Here is a 24134-nt window from a genome sequence, read left to right as displayed (position 1 = left end):
TAAATAAATAAAAAGGCTGCCTTGGTAACTAAAAAATATGCTATAAAAATGTTAAAAAATAAAGTTGAAGTACTAAATTTAAAAAAAAAATAATAATAAATAAAAAAATAATTCAAACCAAATACAAATATTAAAAAAGACATTTTAATTTTAGTTCAAGTTACTAAAAACTAAAAATTTAAATGAAAATGAAAATGTAAACATTAAAGCCAATTTGAAATATTAATAAACACTATAATAGTTAATAAATAATACTGAAATAACACTGCTTCAGAAGACTTGAATATAGTTGTATGGACTACTTTTAAGGCGTTTCTTATTGTCTTTTTTGGAGTTTGACAGGGTCACTCCTACATCACCGCATAAACATTTTACAATCATTTTACACCGAAAAAAAAAAACCCAGCATACTGAACAACATGAGGCTGATTAAATAATGGTTCGGTTTTGAGTGAACTACTCCTTTAAGAAACAATTAAAAACCTATCAAGCAGCGCAAAGTGAGATGGACTCATTTGGAAGAGCATCAACTAAAGCTGTTCAGCGAGTGTGACTCAAAGTCAAGCCTGTGCATTTCTCTACAGCAGTGCTTGAGGGAAAACTTGAGTGAGCTGCTATGCATTTTCATGCATAATACATGTTTAAAGGCATATGGAGAGTGCAGATTGCCTGGCTGCTGAGATGAGCTGCTCTCCGTCTAGAAGAGGGCTGCTGGCTTAGCATATCTGCTGAGGGCCGATTGGCAGACGGACGCACCATGGTTTTGGTTTTTGCCATTGTTTGGGTGCATGTCTTTAGACACTAAACCTATAAACCTCAATTATCAGGGACGCTGCAAAAAGACAAAGGTGTCTGGAGAAACAAAAGCTCATAATGATGTTCCATTAATGGACGACCACGTCCAACAAGCGGTTAGACATGGCAGTGAGGTGGAAATAATAATAATGATGATAACCTCTCTTCTGCCTCGGCTTACGCTTCCTATTCTACTCGAGACACATGCATTAAAGGTGAAGTGTGTAATTTCTGAGTCACTATCAGCAGCAAATGAAATTGTGAAAAGAAAAAAAAAAAAACCTGCTTTGAGGTAAGAAAATGTGAAGGGTGTTTGCACGTGTTTCAGGACAAACACTTTTGCCTGATCGAGCTGTGTTTCATAATGCATCATATAAGCAGAGTAAAATGGGTGCAATTTCATGCTACACCAAAACTGAGATAAAGTATTTCAGCATAACAAATGACATTTCCTCAAATCACAGCATGTATTTAAAGCAATAGTTCACCCAAAAATGAACATTTGCTGAAACTGTGCTCCCCCTCAGGCCATCCAAGATGTAGATGAGTTTGTTTCTTCATCAGATTTGGAGAAATGTAGCATTGCATCACTGTCTCACCAGTGGATCCTCTGCAGTGAATGGGTGCCGTCAGAATGAGAGTCCAAACAGCTGATAAAAACATCACAACAATCCACAAGTAATCCACACCACTCCAGTCCATCAATTAATGTCTTGAGAAGACAAAAGCTGCGTGTTTGTAAGAAACAAATCCATCATTGAGATGTTTTAACTTTAAACTGTTGCTTCTGGCCAAAATACACTGTAAATCCGTAATCCATAATAACGCTTCCTCCAGTGGAAAGGTTAATCTCCTGTTATCCTCTCACTTCAAAATCCACCCAATTATTTTGGACTGTTTTCACTCATAAACAGTGCTTGATCTGTGCAGATTTCTCTCCAATTAAGATTCAAACCAGATGACTTTTTTCACTGGAGAAAGCATTTTATGGATGGTTTAAAGTTAAAAACGCCTTAATGATGGATTTTTTTCTTACAAACATGCAGCTTTTTTACTTTACAAGATGTTAATTGATGGACTGGAGTGGTGTGGATTATTGTGATGCTTTTATCAGCTGTTTGGACTCTCATTCTGACGGCACCCATTCACTGCAGAGGATCCATAGTTGAGCAAGTGATGGAATGACACATTTCTCCAAATCTGATGAAGAAACAAACACATCTACATCTTGGACAGCCTTTGGGTGAGCAAATTGTCCAGTTTTCATTTTTGGGTGAACTATTTCTTTAAAATTCTAGATATTTGAAAAATCTGCACAGACAAATGCATGCTACATGTGGCAGACAGACAGCGTGATGTAAGCAGGGAAGGAAAGGAGGGGGTAGAAAATCAGTTCTGCCACAGGGAACCAGCAGCCATCCTACAGGGAAAGGGACCATTCCATGACTGGGACGTGGATTTACTTTCAAACACCTGCCAAAACAGAGTTCAACACGGCCTGCGTACGAACGGTGACATTAGTCGTTATAAGAGCTTGGACTTGGAGGAGGCAAAAGGCAGAGTATGAAGTGAGGTGAGGTGGGTGTCTCTGGCGGTGGCTGAAAAATCAAGAAATGTTACTCCTGAAAAGAAAAACAAAAATGCAAAGTTTATTGCTGTCAGGTGTAAGTGGAGGAGGAGAAATATTAAGAAAGAAAAGGCAAAAAAGTAGTCGACCATTAAGAGGTGGGAAAGAAAAAGAGCCCTCTCTCTGTCCCTGAGATCACGCTCACATTTGCACTATTTCCATAAACACTGCTGCTCACAAAAGAGCTTTCAGGCCATCATTTTATTCTTGAGTATGATCACATGTCTGGCCTGAAAAAAAAAAAAAAAATGAAAAAAAAAAAATATATATATATTCTTTCGTCCACGGACTATGACTATTATATTGATTAGACTGGGACCACACAGTGACAAAAGTATGGCACTCAAAGGGGGAAAAAAAGACTTTTAAGAATGAAAGGGTACATAGCATGTGAATGACGATGCCTTCTTTTGGATATATTCTCAGGCAGCATCACATGTACTCTTTATAGAGATCCCAGAATGCATTGCAATTTAAATGAATAAACAATTTCTAAACAAATAAAATATAATACATAATTTGATAAATCAATTTTGAAAGTTAATTAAAAAAAAAAAATAATGAAATGAAAATAAATGAGTTTATAAATAAATACATAAATAAATACACGCACAAACAAATAAACAAAAACTTATATAAATGGAAAATAAAAGAGCTTTTTGGCCACACATATTTACTGTCACAATTAAAAAATATTACATTTAAATAAATAAATAAAAACACAAACACATAAATGCATTATAAAAAGAAATGAAATGGAAAACAAATGGATGAATAAGCAAAACAACAAATCTGTGCTCATAAAAATAGCTTTTTGGCCATAATTTCTTTTTCTTTTTTCTGAAGTATAAAACACATGTGTGGTCTAAAAAAAAAAAAATCAAATGGTTATCAAAATGTTTCTTTTTATCCACTGACTATGACTATTACATTGATTAGACTTGGGAAAATACAGTGATGAAAGTACGGCACTCAAAGGGCCCGAAAACCTTTTAAGAATGACAGGGGTCTCTAAAATAAGACAATTTCCATTTTTCCCATTTTCCAGGAAATGTCGAGCACACTCATTTGCCTACGTCCTTGAGAGAAAAAGCGGTCTGAAAAATCTATAAATGTGAGTGCTTGCTTTGTTCCTGTGTTCGCTGACATTTCACGCAGACTGTCGGACAACATTATACCTGATTACACACCTCAGCAGAGTTTAATCAACATTTGCTTTCATGAAATCTTCAGCGCAAACGTGTTATTTGAACGGTATAGTGTCTTTTTTAGGTGAAACTACTTTTCTAGCCGCGCTTTACGCATTATAATTGACCTCTTTAACTGATCATGGCATCAGCCTACAATGGTTTGCATGTCCTTAGGCTGCAAAACACTCAAATACTCCTGTTAAACCGTCAAACTAGACCAGCTGGAAAACAAGTTTATGCATAAATACAAAAAAAGCATATGCACAAATAAATGCAAAAACAAATGAATGTAAAAATTTAATCAAATGAATGCGTAATCAAAATCAATGCATGTGCATAAATTTATAAATAAATAAATAAAATTAATAAATGCGAATTAATAAATTATTGTTCATCATGGCAATTATGATTATACTCTTCAAACAATGGACTATATTAACTCTAACTATATTAATATTTCTTAAAAAAAAATACACTTTAGCTTATGCCTATATTGCTTCTTCCAGACAAAAAAGCTAAGAGGATCAAAAGAAAGCAGCAAAAAATTACAAGTGGGTATCAAACCACTAGAACTTCTGAGTTAAGTGTCCATTTTAATGGAACAAAACAAATCAAGAGTTGTCAAACTAAAGTGGGCTCTTCAACGCCAGCTATCCGTCTCAGACTAATAACGAAGTGTCTATGCTAATATATACGTGAAAACACTCAGCAAGTGGCAACATGATGGATGCACTGCCAGAAACAAAGCACAAATATTCAATAAAATCCAGCAGACAGGCTGAATCTCTGGGGATATTGTGAAATTCATAAGCGGCGCTGCCTTGTATCGATGCGAACGAGGCGGCGTTAATGGCTATATATTACATCCAAACGCAGATCCACTTAGTGCATGATTTGCTAAATGGATGAATCACTTTTTAATGCACGTTTTCTCTGAGAACGACAAATACAGCAGGTGTTCTTTATAGATGATTAGATAAACACGGTCCGTTTGACTGATATAAATGATGGGCACCCTGATAACGACAGCCTGATTCGCTCATTAAAGGGCCGCCTGACATCTCCGATATTAAACTCAGATTACAGCCCCATGCGTGGATCATTTTCCAGATCAATGTTTCGTTCAGATTTGATATTCATCATATAGGCCTTTTTTCCCTTAAAGTTCAAAGACTGAAGTCAATTTTTAATAAAGCATGTCTGAAGTGTAAACAAGCAAATAATCATGCTGAAATAGTGTAAGACCACTCACATTTTTCCCACTAGAAATGCATAAGAAATTAATAATGCAAGAGTGTTTTTTGAACAGTTTAGTATGCTGCTGCTTTATGGATCATGACACGCCATTGATTTTATTCTGCCGAACAAAGCTGTTGACTCTCGATTTAATGTAGCATGAATTTTCAGCCGATAGACAGTTCTATATACATAAACGCACATAAACGTCAGATTGAACTTTCCAGTTGAAGTCTATGAAGTTGAACTGGATTGAACTGTCTGTTCAAATGCATCGTATTGCTTTAATACCACTTGACAAGGTTACATATTTTCGACTTTGTGAAAAGATAAAGAACTGCACAGAGCTAATGCATTTTTCGACTGAATGGCGATGTTGTGACTTTGTATGGCTTTGTTCTGTAACCCAATGAGCTGCCTACAGGCATCATATGTGCAAGATTATGCTGGTTTCCAAAACGCCATCCCAGAATGCATGTTAGATCGCAATCCCAGAATGCACTGCGACAAGCAAATAATGTGCACACATAATATATACTTACTATAAATAACACAATAAAAACATAAATTTGCTGAAATCTATAAATAAATGTGCAAACAAATAAATGTTAACGCATAAATTAATTCATAATTGAAGAAATAATTGCAATGAATGCAAATAAATTAATGCATAAATGCACGTGCATAAACATAAGTGCATAAATATAAAAAGCTGAAGTCAATAAATACAAAAAGCATTTATGTGTAAATAAATGTATAAATAAATTCATTAATGATTGCATAATGTTATAAACAAATATTTTATAAATACATAAATGGATAAATAAAAGTGAAAGTGATCATGATGACGTCAAAATCAATTCTAATCATTGCATTGCATGTGCATGATGGGTTCCCGATCAGTTAGGATGCTGCCTTGGTAGCTCACTGGGTTTTTACAGAAATGCTAGTTTCCTCTGCGTTTTAAAAAAAGACAATCTAGACGTGAATGAGAGTGTGAAATTCCCCATTCAGAGCCCCTAGTTTCTGTGCTTCCAGAGGCACTGGAACTCAAATCGCTTTGCAAGGTGTATCAGCACATTTTGTGCTTCACTGAGAACAAACTTCTGAGTTATTGCTCCTAATGCAGTTTTCATTGCTGCCGCTCTCGAGATAGTTCAGCTCGACCTGGACTAAATTCACAATCAACTGGCCGAGATTCCCAGGCACAATCTGGCCTTCAAGCTGGAGTGGATGCATCACGATATATATACAGCAATTTCACATGCCAAGCCAACAGAAATCTGTTTGTTCTCTATATTCAACGTCATGAATTGTTTAATTTGATGTGACTAAAATGAGGCTGAGAGGGCTAAATAAACACATGCATGCAATCGGTTGTACTATTGTGCACTTTCATTCAACAGCACATTAACCCTATAAAGCCTCCCACATCATATTTGATACGCAAAGACTTTTAAAATGATCAACATGACCAAAACTTTGTTGCACACAATCTACTTGTACTAGCATCCACCTTTAGCTCATGGTTCACTTGTCTTTATGCTGTGAAATCTTTACTGATTTAACTAATGTAAACATAAGAATGGATTTTATATTATTAGTAGTAATATTTCAAAGAGGAACACTTACCGGACTAAAGCAACTTCGACTTACTTGATTATCCATCATCATTTTTTGTATCAAATATGATCATCAGGCTTCTGAAAAATGTTTATTTGTTCATCTCTCAATCATCATTGGATTCCATTGCATTCAATGTTTTGAGCTGTTTTTCTTCTACATTCTCACTATATCATAATATATGAATCATAAAGCCTGATGGATCAAATACGATACTCAACAAACATGCATATACAATCTTTTGTTTTATATTTTGTTGAAAAATTCAACAAACTAACTATGCAACAAAATGACTATTATTTAATATGTTAGGCTTTACAGGGTTAAAAATACTTTCAATAGCATGTCTAAAAAAATCTTCCTCTGAAAAACAGATTAGATATGACCTGGATCCAAAATGAAAGACTTTATTAACACTATTCGTATTACCACTATTTCTTTCTGCTAGCTAACAAAAGTCAGACACTGATCAAAAGTATCATATGCAAATAAACATTTTAAGTTTTAAAAGTTTGCTTCAGCACAATTTACTGCAAACAGTTTGCCGCAAAGCTCATTTGCATGTAAAAAATGTGAATTTGCAGTAAATGTGTGGCAAAATTCGCCTCACAGGTTCACCAGAAGGGCACCTGATACATTTACAACAGATTCTGGGCTTGTACGTGTCTTTGCCTGTAAACATGATTCAGTATCAGTTTTTGCTCGTAAACAACATCCAGTCAGTCTTACGGCTCCGAGACACCCGACTGCTGAGATCAGCATCGATACGAGACGGCAAAGTCGGCAAGAAACAGAATTTCCCCAAGCATAAACGAGATCCGCGCAGCTCCCTTAATCTCGACGGCGCGCTCAAAGCGGCGTGTGAATTTCTGCCGAGATACGGAGTGAGTCACAGCAGGTAAAAGGTGAAGTGGGACGACTGGAACATCCCGTGGAACCACTTGACACAGACAGCCGAGCACAGCGCTGATCTAATATGCCAAACGCATCCCTAAAATCTGCCTTTCATTTGTTTTGACATTTACAAAGCATTTAAAACCAAAATCCCCAGTCATGGAACTTCTTCGCCCCTTAAAATGCAAACCGGCACACTTAGGAAATGGAGATGAAAGGGTCAGATTGGCCGACGCCTTGACCTTTCGCAGCAGTGAAATACATTCGTCGGTGGGACAGACAGAATGGCTACTGGCCCTGTGACGGGAACCGATGTCTTCAGACCTGCAAGAGACGGGGAGGGAAAAGGAGGCGACACAAATGCACCCTACGAAAAGAACAGAATAGATCAAGGATGGGAGGAAAGCAAACCTTTTCACCATGTCCTTGAAATACAAGCTGCAGGAAGCTAGAACATTTTGATGGACTTCAAACTCTTTGCCTTCAACAATTATTTTCAGGTCTGTAAACTCTTTCTCTCGCCGCTGCTGGTTCAATTCCTTCAACATTTCTGTAGAACAAGAGAAAGAAGAGAAACAGTGATTTTCGGACCTTCTGAGATCCAAGCACACAGCATACGATGACAAAACCAATCATTACTCGAAGAAAAACAGGGAATTATTTGTTTGTGCAAGTAAAAGGCTGGAATGGAGGAATAAAACCATCAAGCATGAAGGAAAAACAACAACAGAAGTGAAGGCAGAGGTCAGCGCTCTCATTTCATTAGGATTCCACGAAGCTAACGCTGCACTTCATCAGTATGACGTCTACAGCTCTGATTTCAAGGAATACTTCAGCTAAAAATGAAAACGCTGTCATTATTTACTCACCATTATGTCCTTCCAAATCCTTCTTTCTGTTCATTTCAGATATTTTATTTTAGGGTGAACTATTCCTTTCACAAACAATGGAAAGCTACAGTCGGGTTCTTGAAAAAGGAGAACCCTGGAAACTTTTCTGGAAAAAGTGAAGTTCAATTCACATTCTTTATGCAATGCATTTTTTATTATAGTTATTATTATTGTTCCTATTATTATCATTACTAAAAATAGGCTTTGTTTTCACACACACACACAAAATTGTTAAAAATATGCATATATATGGAAAAAAATAAATCTGTGTATGTAATGTGTATAATTATTTATTATTACGTTATTAATATATGTATATACATATATACATATATACACATATATACACACACACACACCACACTGGACCCTTCACACTCCCCAAATTATCAATGTCTTACTCCTAATAGCTTTTTGACTTAAAAATATTTTAATTATTCTCAGGAATTTTCATTATATTCTGAGTACTCTAACACAATTACATTTTAATACAATAAATGCATCTTTATTTTAATTCAATACATTAACAAGTTGCATTAGAGTAATGTCTCCTTTTTCTTTATTTCTCTCTTTCTTTAAAGGGGACCTATTATGCAAAATTAGTTTTAACACTGATGCATGTCCACAGTGTGTGTAGACAATCAGCCTATATAAAAATCCACCCACTCCGTTTTTATAATCCCCATAAATCAGAAGCAGTGTCTGAAAACACACGGTTTCAGATTTTCCCCTACTGTGGCGTCACAGTAGGAATAAGCCCCGCCCACGACTGGTGAATAAACATTACAATATTGTTTTTGGATGTACAAATGAAGAGTCTCCAAAGACCCTCAGCATCTGAGCCACAGAGAACATTGTGGATGAATTTCATTTATGGAAGGAAATATGGCAAAGAGTTATATATTTGTGTAAATCATTTTATGCCGGACTGCTTCGTAAACAAGGGTCAGTTCAACACAGGATTTGCACAGAAGCTGATTCTGAAAGATGGGTCAATAACAGCTGTTCATGCTCAAACATCATACCCAGAGTAAGAATCGCCTCATATTTTCTGTGCTTGTTGGCTAAAATTGCCACGGTCTCTGATTGTATTCACAGAGAACAGAGATATGTCGTTAGATTTATCACTGTCCACATATTTCATTAAAAATTTCTCACATTTTGGCTATGTGAGATTCTCCAGTTTCTCTCTATTTAGGTATATCTGAACTGTGAGCTGTAAAGGCTCCACCCTCTTCTTATATTACATATTGTAAAAAGGGGCATAATTTGTCCCCTTTAAGTTTTAAGCTATATTTGTATTCTTTAATAATTTATGACTCTTTAATAATCCATATTTTTAGCTGTAATGCATACACCTGTCCAAATAGACTTACCATGAGCTCTGAGTCTAATGATGCATATGCAAAATCAATGCTGTCATTAAATAAATAAATAAGAATGAATAAAAATAAATTTAAAAATACATGAAAATAAATATGAATTAAATAAATTAATAAAGTTGCTGTTACAGACTGCAAAAGAGAACAATAACTACTCACTCCCAGAAAATATTAGGAATTATGTAACCATGCACACTCAATAAGTTGGATTTTTGTATATATTTAGGGGAAAACATCAGACATCAAATGCATTTATTAACTAACTATAGAACAACCGATTTGATTGCATCGTTCATAGTGCTTCATGGGATTTATTTTGACCTAAAAGGCCTTGTATCTTTGCACGTTTGTGCTTGTATTGTGATCTATCTGGAATCTGATCCCTTTGGTTCAACTCCAACAACTCTTTACTGAAGAATGTTTTGAAATCCCTACGGAGATAACGAACAGGAAAAATACTTCTGGAACCAAGACTGCTGAAAATGTGGTTGTGACCATCTGACCTAAATAACATTTACTAAACCAACATCACCTCTAAACAATATGAGACACAGAGGACATGAAAAACATCCAGCATGTGAGAGAAACGAAAGAATACAAATATAGATTAAAACTTAATGAAAGAGTGAAAGAAGAAAAAGAAAGACTCATTACTGTAATGCAACTTATTAATATGTTGTATTGAAATAAATATTTATTGTATTAAAAATAATTATATTACAGTAGTGAAAACATAAAACAATGATATAATAATGAAAATTAAAGAACTTTAGTTTTGTCATTTTTAAATCAAAAAGAAAAACATCAGTATGATAATGCCATTTTGGGGAAAATGTGATTGCCATTAAAATGTCACAAGGTGAAGAATATTAATAATAATAATAATTATTATTATTATTATTATTATATGTAATTATGCATTTAAGTTATTAGTTATTATTAATAATAAATATTACATTTGTATTATTTTTGCATGTGTGCAAGCCTATTTGTAGGAGTAATAATAATAATAATAATTATTATTATTAATTAAATGAATCATTAAAATTACAATATTAATTTAAATAACTTATAATTGAATACCCCCAAAATAGGCTTGTAGAGATCAAATTGGTTAAAAAAAAAAAAAAAAAAAAAATGTAATGTAATGTAATGTTTACCAGTAATATTTTATCATAAAATCTGAAGGAAAAAATACATATATAAAATGTATATATATATATATATATATATATACATTTTATATATGTATTTTTCCTTCAGATTTTATGATAAAATATTACTGGTAAACATTACAATGTTCCCAAGTGATGGTCTTTTCAGGTCCAAGATTAGTCCAAAACTTCCTCATGTCCAGGAAATTATGCTCATCAAATTCTAATTATAAGGTGAGTATATGCATGAGTCATACCTGACACGGTTTATGTATAATTAATCATCTCCGAACCCAAAGCAGAACGATTTTATGAGCTGGAATAACTTCTTCAACTCCCAAAGTCCCTGTAACAGCAGGATGCCGTGATCGCGACAGGTATTCATGACTAATAAGAAGCGACCACAAACAACAGCTGATATACGATGAGACCTAATTCTGCGCAACAAAGGATATTGCGCTTCTGAAAATAAACACATTCAAAGTCACTTCTGCATTTCATGTGTTGGCTTTCCGTGCAGTCATTTGAATAATTGGCTGGTGTAAGCGTCTCAGCTTCATTAGAGCAACACGTCACACGCCTCTGACAGCTGTTCCGCAGACGTCTGACAAACTAATAAGGAAAAGGACATGCGATTATCTGCCTAAAATGTTCCCTATTAATTTGAGCCAGGGATAGCAAGGATGGCAGGAAATTATTCTCTATTTAAGTGGGTCAGTGTTCTCTGGAGGAGACCATAATCATAAAATAGCACAGGGCAGTCTAGCGGGACCAGGAAGGGAGATTTTAAAGGAAAATTAACGCATTTGTAATTGTTATTAACATTTGTGCATGAATCATTTGTATTAAAACACACTCCAGCGTACAGCTGGGTCCAAAAAGCTCAGGCTGTTCCATTTAAACCTGGAAATAAACTTTTCAAAAATGAAGGCAAAGAAAAGCTAAGGCACAAAATGAAAAAGAAATATTGAAGCTTGTGCACAATTTCTAGGTCACTAATCAAACGCAGCCAAGCACACTTTGTGACTTTCTTGCTCCTGCTGAAGCACAAGTTCATGCTGGAGAACATGATCATCAGCTCTGTTGCAAAAAAAAAAAAGAAAAAAAAAGACCTCACTGTAAATCCATAACATCATCCTTCAGGATTTTAAAGGGATCACAGGCAATAATGTTCAGTTTCTTGCACAGACCAGTTGTTTTGCTTCATAAGACCTCAATATATCATCAGGAGCCACGTGCATTCATTTTGTCTTGCTTGTATATGCTTATTTTTGACTCTCAAAATGCTGGTAACTGCATTTTATGAAGGACCAGGTTTCAGTTAAAGATCATCTTTACTGTTCTACTGAGCAAAAAAAAGTCCACAACAACAATTAACAACAAATGTTCATTTCTTTGTGTTTACATTTAAAAGGTATAAAGATGCTTCTGAATGGTTCAAGAGTGTTACGGAGTGAGACGGCGAGAACAAATATATTCATCCAATTCGGTCTGAGCACTTTCCTCTCTCGGTGGAACTGGAAAGAACGCCGAAGCTCGTGAAATGTGTCCTTCCAGAACAAAAGAGCTGTGAATCGATAACAATAGAGCTATAGATATGGGATGAGGAGTTCTCGAGCACGATCTCTGACAGGCCACACGCACACTATGAAGGTCAGAATACATGCATATAAACCAGAGCTATCTGAATGAGACTATTGTAGGATCTCTTTTTTCTCAGATTAAGTCAAGCACGCAGCTCTTGATGTGAGAGAGGAGAATCTTTAGAAAGTATTAGTTGTTTTTCTCCACATGACACTTCAAATTTCATTCAATGTTGACCCTATAGGCTTTCATAATACATGTTCCTGATCTTATTGAGAATGATTCATCAGTGCGTATTATTCAAAATGTTTGCCTTGGTAATATTTCAAGCTCTGCTGGCTGACATCAGTTTTCAGAACCATTTTCAACATTGTTAATAATCAGAAATGTTTCTTGAGTAGCAAATTAGCATATTATGATTAGGATCGTGTGACACTGAAGACTGAAGTACTGATGCTGAAAATTCAGCTTAGATCACAGAAATAAATGGCATTTTAAAAATATATTCAAGTAGTAAACAGCCATTTTAAATTGTAATAATACTTAACTTTACTGTATTTATGATCAAACAAATGCAGCCTTGATTAGCATACGTGACTTCTTCAAAAACATAAAAAAAACTAATTATTTCAAACTTATTGCCATTAGTGTATAAATGAGATTTCTACCAGATTTTTACAGTAACAAATGCACCAAAAAAAAAAAAAAAATACAACATGTTTCATTTTATGATTTGTTTTGGTAGCATTAGATAGCATCAGATGAGTTTGAATAGGAAAGACAACTTGCATCAGTACTCTACATGCCGAATTTTGGTCTAATGGCACTCAAAACTGTAAGTTTTACACACATAAGCAGATGCAAATACTTGACAAGCGTGCAAACAAACCTCAGCAGTCAAAGGGAGGCGATATTTCCCTCAAATGACATTAAAACAGATGCAATATTATTCAGGTAGCTGCCTTTTACATGTCAACTGTAACTTTAACCAACTTCCTAAAGATTCTCTTCAAATCCCTGCTCTGCCATCACAGTAGTTTGCCTGAAACAGAAAAGTGACTGTAGAAGAAGACAGTTTATGCTAATGATTGCTATACTGTCCCTTGCGGCAATGCTCAGAATATGACTTGTAGTCACATTGCATTAGGAATTGGGTTCTGACACGTTCCGGAAAGCAATAATGCATGAAATTGAGCTTGTGTGGCTAGAAGCATTTAGTCTCACAAACTCAAAATGACCAAAAACACACATAACTACATAAGTCTCATAATTGAATCATAATGTATCCAACTACAATATGTTCTGAAACCTAGTGAGCCATCATTCAAAAGTTTGAGGTCAGTAAAACTGTTTTTTAATGAAATATACACTTTTATTGAACTAGGACACATTAAAGTGACAGTAAAGATATTTACAATGTTAATATATTTATTTATAAAGATAATGATAAAGATATTTGAAAAGAAAATTCTGTTTTGAACGTTCTATTCAAAGAATTCAGAAAAAAACTGTTACAAAATAAATTATTAAACATTAATGCTTAATAAATGTTAAAAATATTAAGCGGCAAAAGTATTTTCAACATTGCTAATAATAAGAAATATTTCTTGAGCATTAAATCAGCATATTAGAATGATTTCTGAAGGATCACGTGACTGGAGTTACGATGCTGAAAATTCAGCTTGGCATCACAGGACTAAATTACATTTCGAGATATATTCAAATAGATCATTATTTAAACTGGTAATCATTTTTCACATTATTACAGTTTTTGCTGTATTTTTGATCAAATAAATGCAGCCTCTGTGAACACATGGGATTTCTTTCAAACACCTTTGAACAGTAATATTTAAACCAAAATAAAAAGAATAAAATAAATATTTTTTATTTATTTTTATATGTATAAAAAGCAGGTTTATTCTTTAAAACATTCCAAAAAATAATAAAAACTGTTGAACAGTAGTGTCCATAGTCTACATCATAATTGAAATGAACCCTTCATAAACGACTGTTTCATTACACACTAATTAGGTTGAACTATTTCTTTAAAGCTTTTTACTATTAAATGAAATCCAAGTACATTATTTAAAAATAATTTATCTTGTTTCATTCATGGATTTTAATTTTCTCCAAAGGAAGGTGTCTTAAAAGGCATAATTATACTGCCTACCTCCTGGAACAGCTCTTGTGTCTGAATAGCACCTTGAATACTGCCTAACTAGGAGGCTCACTAGACTTTCATGAAGTTTCATGATCCTCTTCCAGGATGGTTTTTACCATATTATCCATGCAATGCATTGCAAAATATCCAATATGCATAAACATAACAGGATTAACATTACATTAAGCAATTATCATGCTCTCATGTCTATAAACAGACACCTTTCAACCTCAATATTTCACTTTAGATTTCGTCAATTATATACACACACACACACACACACTTACAAGAACACAGTGAATGTGTAATTCAAATATCGTAAGTGGGGAAAAAGAGATACCCTATGCATTAGGCGTTTCATTTGCTGCACAATTTAAGGAAAGCTCAACTCCGTGATGCATTGCTTTACAGTATGTGTTGAAGTTTAATTCTAAACATTAAATCACTAACTCTAAATAGAAGCAATAACAGCAAAGCTTGACCTGGCAAACACTACTAAAAATCAATGCATCTAATCTAAGTCAAGGAACTAATCAGCGTTTCTGCAGCAGGATCAGGTCAGATTGTGATGGACGTCTCTCTCGTTCTCGGAGGAGAGGAGGAGCAGATCAAGCTGCGTGGAGCAGCTTTTACTGTTTAGAGAGATAAAGCCGTGATAATTCATCCTAAACCCGACCTGTCAGAGATACGCTTCCACACTGCAGCACATGGGGCTTGATAAACAGAGATGGAGGTTAGAAATGAAGACTGGACTTGACACTTGCATAGACATGGAGAACTCTGGATTCATGAGGCAGACGTACGTTTCGGTTTTAAAGAGAAAGCATGCAAGGCTTCATGTCTTCAGACATTCAAAAGACAGCACAATCTATTATGATTTTTCTTTTCTTTTTTAACAATGTTAACATTAAATTGGATAAATTAAGTGGAGCTGGCGCTTTAATGCTCCTGTGCTTTTCAGAAAGGGTCCAATAACAACAACATAATCAGCTTGAGCTTTATTCCACACTCTATTCTGCAGCTCAAACAGCAGAACGCCAAGGTCATGGGTTTGATTCCCATGAAATGCATGAACCGTTTAAAAACATCTACACTTTTATCTGAAATGTGTGCACCATAGGCGTAGCTTGACGCTTGAGCTTGGGAGGGGCAAACCAAGCCAGTCGATTTTTTAGCATTTCTGTAGTAACGTACAAAGTCACAATCCGTGTACCATTAAAGGCGGTTTTACTAATGCACGCAAATCACTTGTAAAGGCTCCGCTGTCTATTTCTGCTGCGCTAGCAATAAACACGCTGAATAGAATGCACCATAAACACGTTTGCCAACAGAATCGCAAAGTAGATTTTAAGGAAATCAACGAGATCTGTTGGACATTATTCAAGTTAAAAGCACAAAAGCAGGCACATTTAGTAATGTTAAATCTTACTGAAAATGGCCGATTAAGCAGTTTATATTCTGAAATCTATTTCTAGGTTTTGGTCTGTGTGCATTAAATTACATTTGGATGTAAATGGTCCTTTTCCTGACATAAATGTGAAACACTGAGCTGTGGATCACCTTTATGAGGCTGTCCAGGTCTTGAGTCGGGCATCTTCATCTGTCTTTATTTTGATTAGGTTCAGATTCCTCTGCAGTTGTTGTATGTTGTATAAAATTTAAAAAAAAAATGCTAAATATTCATTCATGTCATGCAACAGGCAAGCAGTAATAATAGGCTATTATCCGCCAAAATGCAGATTCGTCACGTGACAACTTCTTACGCAAATGAGATTGGGAAAATTTGATTTATTTACAATAAATAACAGTAAAATATATTAAAATAACTACATTATGTGCATATTTACTTTTGAGTTGAAAACATTATTAATTAAATATTTGATAAAATCTTTCAATCATTGGGGGCAACTATATATATTAGTTATTATTCGAGTTTTTACTTCAAAAATTCATGTTTAATTCAATGCGTTGCTTGCCACTTCTTAGTTATTATTTGCGAAATTGACTAGCAATTTCTGAGTGGAAATTGTTTTACTATATATTTTTTTAGTCAACACCTTTCTTCATGTAAAAGGCAGATTTTCTGATGCTGACCTAAACCCACTAACGTCAATACTACACCAACTTTATTTTATTTTTAATTATTCAAACACCTTTCTACATGCAAAAGCCAGTTTTTCGGAAGCTACAGTATCATATAAAAATATGACCAAAACCCACCAACGTCAATCCTACACCAATTTTTTGTTAAATTGAACATCTTTCTATATGCAAAAGCTGTTTTTTTTTCTGATGCTATCTTCTCAAAATGATGACTTAAACCCATTAAGATATAATAAAACAGCTGTTAGTTGGAAATCTAGTTTCTTTAAAGCAAACTCACATTTTGGTCTGATTCTAGTACGAAACAGCACCTTTTCACAAACCAATGAAACTAAAATGGGCTGAGATCCCATTTCTGTTGACATGAAAGAGTACTCGCTAATGTCCAGTTCTTATTAATCTGTAAATTTCAGTGTTAACTGTCAATATTCAACGAGCAAAGTCTTTGGCACCTGATTTCTAATCATCCTCAGAAGCAATTACAAGCAGACAAATGGGCAGAAAACTCGCCTTATGTTCTCTTCTCTTCAGAAGATTAATACCTCACACGATTCAACATGACATTCAATACAGGGAGATAGAAAAATAGATTTCTGCCTGTAGCTGGCTAGAAAATCAAGGTGATTTGAGAGCTTTAGGGCATAATATCACACAATAACGATATACTGGTTTCTTTTGAATAATCTTATTCCATTTTTATATGGAAAAAATATATAAAAAAATGAGAGTCCAAAGAACAGAACGGGAAAAGTTGAGACTCACTCAAGTTATATCAAACGCCACAAGTTTATTTCCCCTAATAAATCATTCCTAAGAAATTAGCTATGGTACATTAAACTTGCCTGTCCCGACTGTGTTGATATATGAACTGAAATTCATTTACACTATATTTACATAAGGTTTCCATTTATATGGAAATTATTTCTGCCATTTCAGACCCACCAACAATTTTGTAGAAGCATCCACTGCCCCGTAAATCTATTTGATCTTCACAATAGTTCCTGGATGCTGCCGAATATCAGAGGAGCTAATTCATAAAATCATTAGGAACTTCCGCTGGTTGGGTAGGAAAGAAAAACAAAAGGAAAACAACGGCAATCCACCCGACTCGTCTCGTCTTGTGGGTGTTGATGAATGGGGGGTTTTATTAAAAGTGAAAGGCTGGGAAGTAATAAATATATTCAAGATCATCAAGTTGTGCAGGCCGTGATTCTTTCGGAGACTGGAGGAGCACGACAAAACATTATAACGGTTAGGAAAACTTTCTAAAAAGATTTGTGGCTGAAATAGAATTACCTTTGGGATGCCAGGGGTCCGTGAATTCGTATTTCCCCAATCCGACCGTTCTCAGCATCTGCAGGCTGTTGCTGGTGGTCTCCTGCTGGCCGTTCGTCAGCGGCCCGTTGGTGGGCAGCGCCGAGGAGCTCATGGTGGCGGATTGCACCATGGGATGCGTCAAGTGGCCGTTGCCCACCACCGTGTGGACGGGATGGGCGACCTGGCAGACGCTGGGCATTGGAGGCAGGCCACCAACGGCAAGAGATTGGCTCTGGACGTTGAGGACCATGTTGGTCATTGGCTGTGAAGGCTGCTGTGGGAGTTGGTAGTGCGTGGGTAATTGTGGATGGGGGGTTTGGAGCGCCGGGGTCACACCGACGATCGGAGCTTGGACGGTCGCGCACTGGCTGTAAGCTGGCGGCTGCGGCAGGGCGTATGTGTGCGCCAAGAGTCCAGCCTGGCTGACGGCGGCAGCGACTTGCGGCGGCCATAGAGGAGCTGCAGAGAGCGAAACAACATCCATTTAAAGTAGAAGCGTGCGATATGACGATATTAGATTGTGAACTAATAAAATGTGTCCATGATCTGCCTTTACAGTATCGTGCATCAATGCACATTCTATCAGTTGCAGATCTATGGCTGTTTTTGGACTATTATTGAGTCTGATTATCACATGCATTGCAGTTACATTCACGTGATATTGTGGTTCATTATCTGCATGCACTTGCAGGTGAACAGGGTAAAAATGTAACTAACAGACTAATAGACATCACCACACTTCAGTTCAGTTGATTGATTATATTAAGAATTTTGTAAGTTTTTTGTGCACGTTTTCTGAACGGTTACGATAAAATATGCAAATAAGGCATTATGTAATTAAATACGCACTCGTTTGAATACATTTACTGAAACTGAATCTAAACATTGGATAAAGCCAGGTTCAAAATTGAACTGAATTGAAAATTCTTGTTTCATTCGACTTATTAAATTTAAAGGTTTTTACAGAGGGGATTCTGGATATCTCTTTTTATCACCCCATAAATCAGAAAACACTGTTGAAAGCCAGGAAAAATACATTTTCACCATGTTTATAGGAATAAAATGTATAAAATTAGGCAAATGATATATGAACAAAACCCTCTATAAAAACTATTAGCATATAGATACTAAACTGTAAGAAACAAAACTGTAAAGTTTGGTGTATGTAAGTGAAAATAACTACACTTATTTTCAGAAAATGACCTTTACAGATGCAAATACACAAAGTGCAATAAAATAAATGTTTTCTTTACACTAGTCTGACACAACATGTTTTTGAAAAGCCAGAAAGCCCAAAATATCTCAAAATTGACCAGTGCATAAAAAAATAAATAATCTTTATCTTTCTAATACTGTATTTTTTCTTATTGTTTGCAATTTGAATCTTTTTTAAAAATATATTTTTATAACAATTATAAAAATATTAGTTATAAATAGTTTAATAACGAAGACAAATAATGAAGTAAAATGAAATAAATTAACATGGTCATATCTCCCACCCCTACTTTGGCCCAAATGGTCTTTCATTCATTTTTCTTTCATGTTTTGTCATCTTGCAGGTTTATATTTTTAAACAGTGAAATTAGTTTGTAAGTACTGCTCTGTTACTTGCAAAACAGTCTTAAAATCCAACATGAAAAAGAACTGTGATAAGATTGCAGATCATGTTCCTGCCTGAAAAAATCGATATGATATGATATTTTTCCCATATCGCCCACGCCTAATTTGAAGCCACTTCGAGCAATCAATCAATCCATGCATGCAAGAGAAGATAACGAACAAGAGGTGTTATCACGGCGCTGTGGGCTTTGCTTTCAGCTCTTTACCTGTGATATCTTTCTCCCTCATCTGTTTTGCGGGCGGCTCATCCGTGTCCCAGGGCGTGGACTGGTTAATGGGTGTTTGTCCCCACCGGACGCTATTAGCCAGGACCTGGCCCTGAGTGTGTGCGTCTGCCGACGGGTGCCCAGAGACCTGTTTCAACGAGAGGAACATCTCCAGTAAACAGACCAGCCTTTAATTACAGTCTACGATTCCAATTACAGCCCATTTGCCAGACACTGGTACATCATTTCGCTTTGTTAATATTCCATTCCATTCGCTCTTTTAATTACGCCGCCGTTCTAGATTAGAGCCATCAATAATGCAGGAAAATCCAAGGTCGGCCCCCAGCAATTTGACTGGGTGCAAGAAAGTGAGATCTATATAGAGAACATTTTACTAATTAATTCTTATCTGCCTCGCATTGACTGTAAATCAAAGGGCAGGAAAGAAGTTTTGCGGGATCGAGGGGGCCTTTTAATCACTTCGCTGAAAATAGGAACTAAAATCGAATGGAAATGGACAAGTAAACCTCATTCTTCTGTAGAAACTACTAGTTTCAAAATCCACAATATGTCATTTTTCTTAAACATATTAACATGTACTCGATCTACATTATGATGCTCAGCCCAAAGCATTGACTTTGTAGACTGAAAACATTAACAATTTCCATGCCATTGTTTAATGAAAGTACATATTATTATATGAACATTTACTTTTCTCAATATTTACAGAATAAAAATTCAATTAGAAAGCAGACACACACTAACTGGCCAAATATTGGCTGATTAATTAGTCTGGCTAATATGATATTTTCTGAATGTAATCTTGCTCACAATAATGAAATGAACAATTAGATTTTATTAAAGATCCCATTAAATGGTTAGACAAACACAATTTTCATCAAAGCAAGAAATTGGGGCTTGAAGCATAAAATGGATGCTTCACAGACAAGAAAAAATAATAATAATAAAACCCATACACACACACAAATATAAAATAAAATATAAATATAAATATAAATATAAATATAAATATAAATATAAATATAAATATAAATATAAATATAAATATAAATATAAATCAAGAAGTTTTCAATAATTTAAAATAATTATTATTTGATAAATTTTAATAAATACAGGTCATAATAAGTATGTTTTTTTCATCTTTACATAAATATATCTGTTTTATTTTTCACAAAAGTTATTTGAAACATTATACATTTTTTTTGCACTTAATATGCTTTGTGTGTATACAAAATCACTTTTGTAAATGGTATTTACCAAAATGGGACAACTTGTACAGTATGTCATTGTAATTAAAAACTGACTGGTTTGCACAATATTTTTGTGTGCCAAAGACAGCAAAAGAAATCTCAGTTTGTTTTTCTGGAACAAAGCCTTTTATTCATATTCATCTCTTGTGTCTGCAAAAGATGGATCTTATTATGACGCTGTCAGAACTCGCTGTTTAATAAGCAAGTCGAAGAGGAGAAAAATAAGTAGCTGAAAACAAGTCCTAAACGTCTTCTTGATTTTATGCCACTTTTATTTCATATGCATTTCAAAACTGTAAATAAAAAGAAGAAAACATAAAAAGATCCCTCTTTAGCGTCCAGTGTGGGCGTTGAGTTTGTCAATGCATTTTATCATTGCCAAGCCTGAAAAAAACATTTCTTTAAAATGTGAAAAATGTATTTTGACATTCCATCTACAGAGGAAGACTGAATCACACACATTCCTCATCCCAGCGTGCTGTTGCTAAAATGCTTCAAATTTCATCTAAAGTTCACCTAACAAAATGAGCAAAATCGCTTCAAACTGTAAACAGTCGTAAAGAGCACACATTCAAGTCTGTAACATACTTCACATGTCTGACAGTGCAGAGATACTTTTTTTTTTGTCCGTTACAGTTGTAGTTTTTATAGTTTTAATTTGACCTTTTGCTTAACCAGCATTTCAAAATGCAATTCTAATGAGGAAAACGAATACAAAAAAAAAATGCAAGGACTTAAAATGTTATGAATGACAGACGTTCTCCTTCTGTAGGAATCTTTCTGTGGAATTCAGTGCTAGTCTGCACATCGTTTTACCATCTGAATACAACTAAAGTCTGCTAAGAAGCAAATAGAGAGCCTCACACACTCAAACGGTTCAGAGCAGGTGCGCTGGACAAATGGCATGAGCTCAAAGAACAAAGAAAAAAGAAAAGGTCTGCAGACCGCTGTAACGCGCAAAGAATACTTATTTATTAACGGCCACATGCTGCAGTGTTAATATATTAATACTGAAGTATTCTTTGTAAGCAACAGGACTGAGCAGGACCTCGTCATGCTTCATGTGAATGCCATTAAAAAATGATTCAAGCATGTGGAAAGAGCAGAAATCGGAAACTTCCCCTACCGACTGCTTCACCTCAGAATAGAGATGCATGTTCGTATCTCTGACAGGAGGGCGAGCAGTAATGAAATTCACCTGCATTCACTAAAACTTGTCAAAAGTTGTATCTGGAATATTCCATGTGAGAATGCTGAATAAATATAACATCAGCTGAAATATGTCAAGTCTATTTTCTCCTTACATTTGGACAGCACTGTTGCCTCTCATGACGAGTCAGAGTGATGAGAAAAAACTAGAGCATTTGAAATATAAAATGTAAAAAAAATATATATATATATATATATATATATATATATATATATATATATATATATATATATATATATATATATATATATATATATATATATATATATATATATATATATTACAACATTATTTTTAGTCAATAGTCAATTTTGGGGTAACAGTTACACTCTTAAGTTGAAATTAAATTAAATGGAATTAAATCAATGAATAAATGAATGAATACTTCAGAAACATTACAACATTATTTTTTTAGCCAATCGACACATATTTATTTTCACCATATTTTTGGAGCATTAAACCAATTTTTGACAGAACAGCTGCAATTTTAGTTGAAATAAATAAAATCTTCGGAAACATTACAACATTACTTTTAAGCCAATTTTGGTGGAAAATCAACACCATCTAAAATTATTAAAATACTTTTGAAATAATACATTATTTCTAAACTAATTTTGGAGTGAACATCTGCATTTTCAATGCTATCTCATGACCAATTCGTTTGTATTTTACGAGGTGGCTAATTTGTACGAATTCGTACGATCTCACTCGTACAATTTGTCTAAACCCCAGTGACGGGTAGGTTTAGGGGCGGGGTTAGGTGTAGGTCATTCGTACAAATTCATACGTACAAATTTAGCAAAAATCGTAAGGATTTTTTACGAGTGAGGCCGTATGAATTCGTACGAATTAGCCACCTCGTAAAATATTTACGAATTACCATGAGATCGGGCTGGCATTTTTTAGCTGAAATAAATAAATGAATAAATAAATACTTCTGAAACATTACAACATTATTTATTAAACCAGTTTTTGGGGAAACACTTTGTATCTGAAATAAATAAACAAAAACTTCAGAAATATCACAACATTATTTTAAAGCCAATTTTGATGAAAAATCAGAACTTTCTATCTGAAATAAAATACTTTTGAAACATTAAAACATTTTTTTTTAATACATTTTTTGGGGGAACATCTGCACTTTTTAGCTTTAATAAATAAACAAGTCCTTTTGAAATATTACAACATTACTTTAAAACATTTTGGGGGAACATCTGCAAATCAAAATCAAATACATTTTCATATTTTCCCAATTGATTTCAGGGTGATATACATTTTTTTTTTAGATAAATCCATAAATCCACATAAAGTCTCCAATTTGTGTTTATAAATGGTTTGAAATATCTGCAGTGACACACATAAAGATTTATCCCCTTTTATGGTATTATGGCTTATGCTTATTTACTGAGCACTATGAGGAAGTCAGCAGAAAATAAAAGCACATCATTTACCTCCTAATAACACTGACAGAATCATCCACCAAAACCCCAGCGGGCTGGTTTCAGGGTTACAAGACTCTTCAACGTCAAACCAGAGTTTATTCTGTGAGCAGCTGACTGCATGTAATCCCTTACATGTTAACCCCAAAATGACACATTTGACCCACTTCACCAATCGCTGAAGATGTGGTCAACACCCAGCGGCTAATATAGTCCAACAAAATGTTACCTGTGGAAAAATAAAACCACCATTTCCAATTATAATTTCCCTCGCGTGCCACGTCAAAAACCTGTGGTGTAACACACTATTTAAATGCGAACAACACGGCGCTCATGTCATGATTGTGTTTGAATATTAGCTGGAGTCCAGAAATGGATTTTCAGCTCTGTCCCTTAGGCAGGAGCCACACGTTCATACTCCCCAGGAAGCAG

The 24134-nt window shown here is 34.9% G+C and overlaps 1 protein-coding gene across 1 annotated transcript in view; it reads right to left on the bottom strand.

The window, feature by feature from the left end:
• LOC131523453 (kelch-like protein 29) overlaps positions 1 to 24134 on the bottom strand; it is a 143231-nt gene that overhangs the window by 78870 nt on the left and 40227 nt on the right. The window contains exons 4-6 of the mRNA XM_058749847.1: positions 19783 to 19930; positions 17936 to 18415; positions 7777 to 7915 (exon numbers count right to left, since the gene is read on the bottom strand). Of these exons, the coding sequence (XP_058605830.1) occupies positions 7777 to 7915; positions 17936 to 18415; positions 19783 to 19930 (767 nt within the window). The remainder of the gene's footprint in view (positions 1 to 7776; positions 7916 to 17935; positions 18416 to 19782; positions 19931 to 24134) is intronic.

The sequence above is a fragment of the Onychostoma macrolepis genome, chromosome 17 (assembly GCF_012432095.1).
Source record: "Onychostoma macrolepis isolate SWU-2019 chromosome 17, ASM1243209v1, whole genome shotgun sequence".
Classification (NCBI taxonomy): Eukaryota; Metazoa; Chordata; class Actinopteri; order Cypriniformes; family Cyprinidae; genus Onychostoma; species Onychostoma macrolepis.
This window is presented reverse-complemented; position numbering and strand designations above follow the sequence as displayed.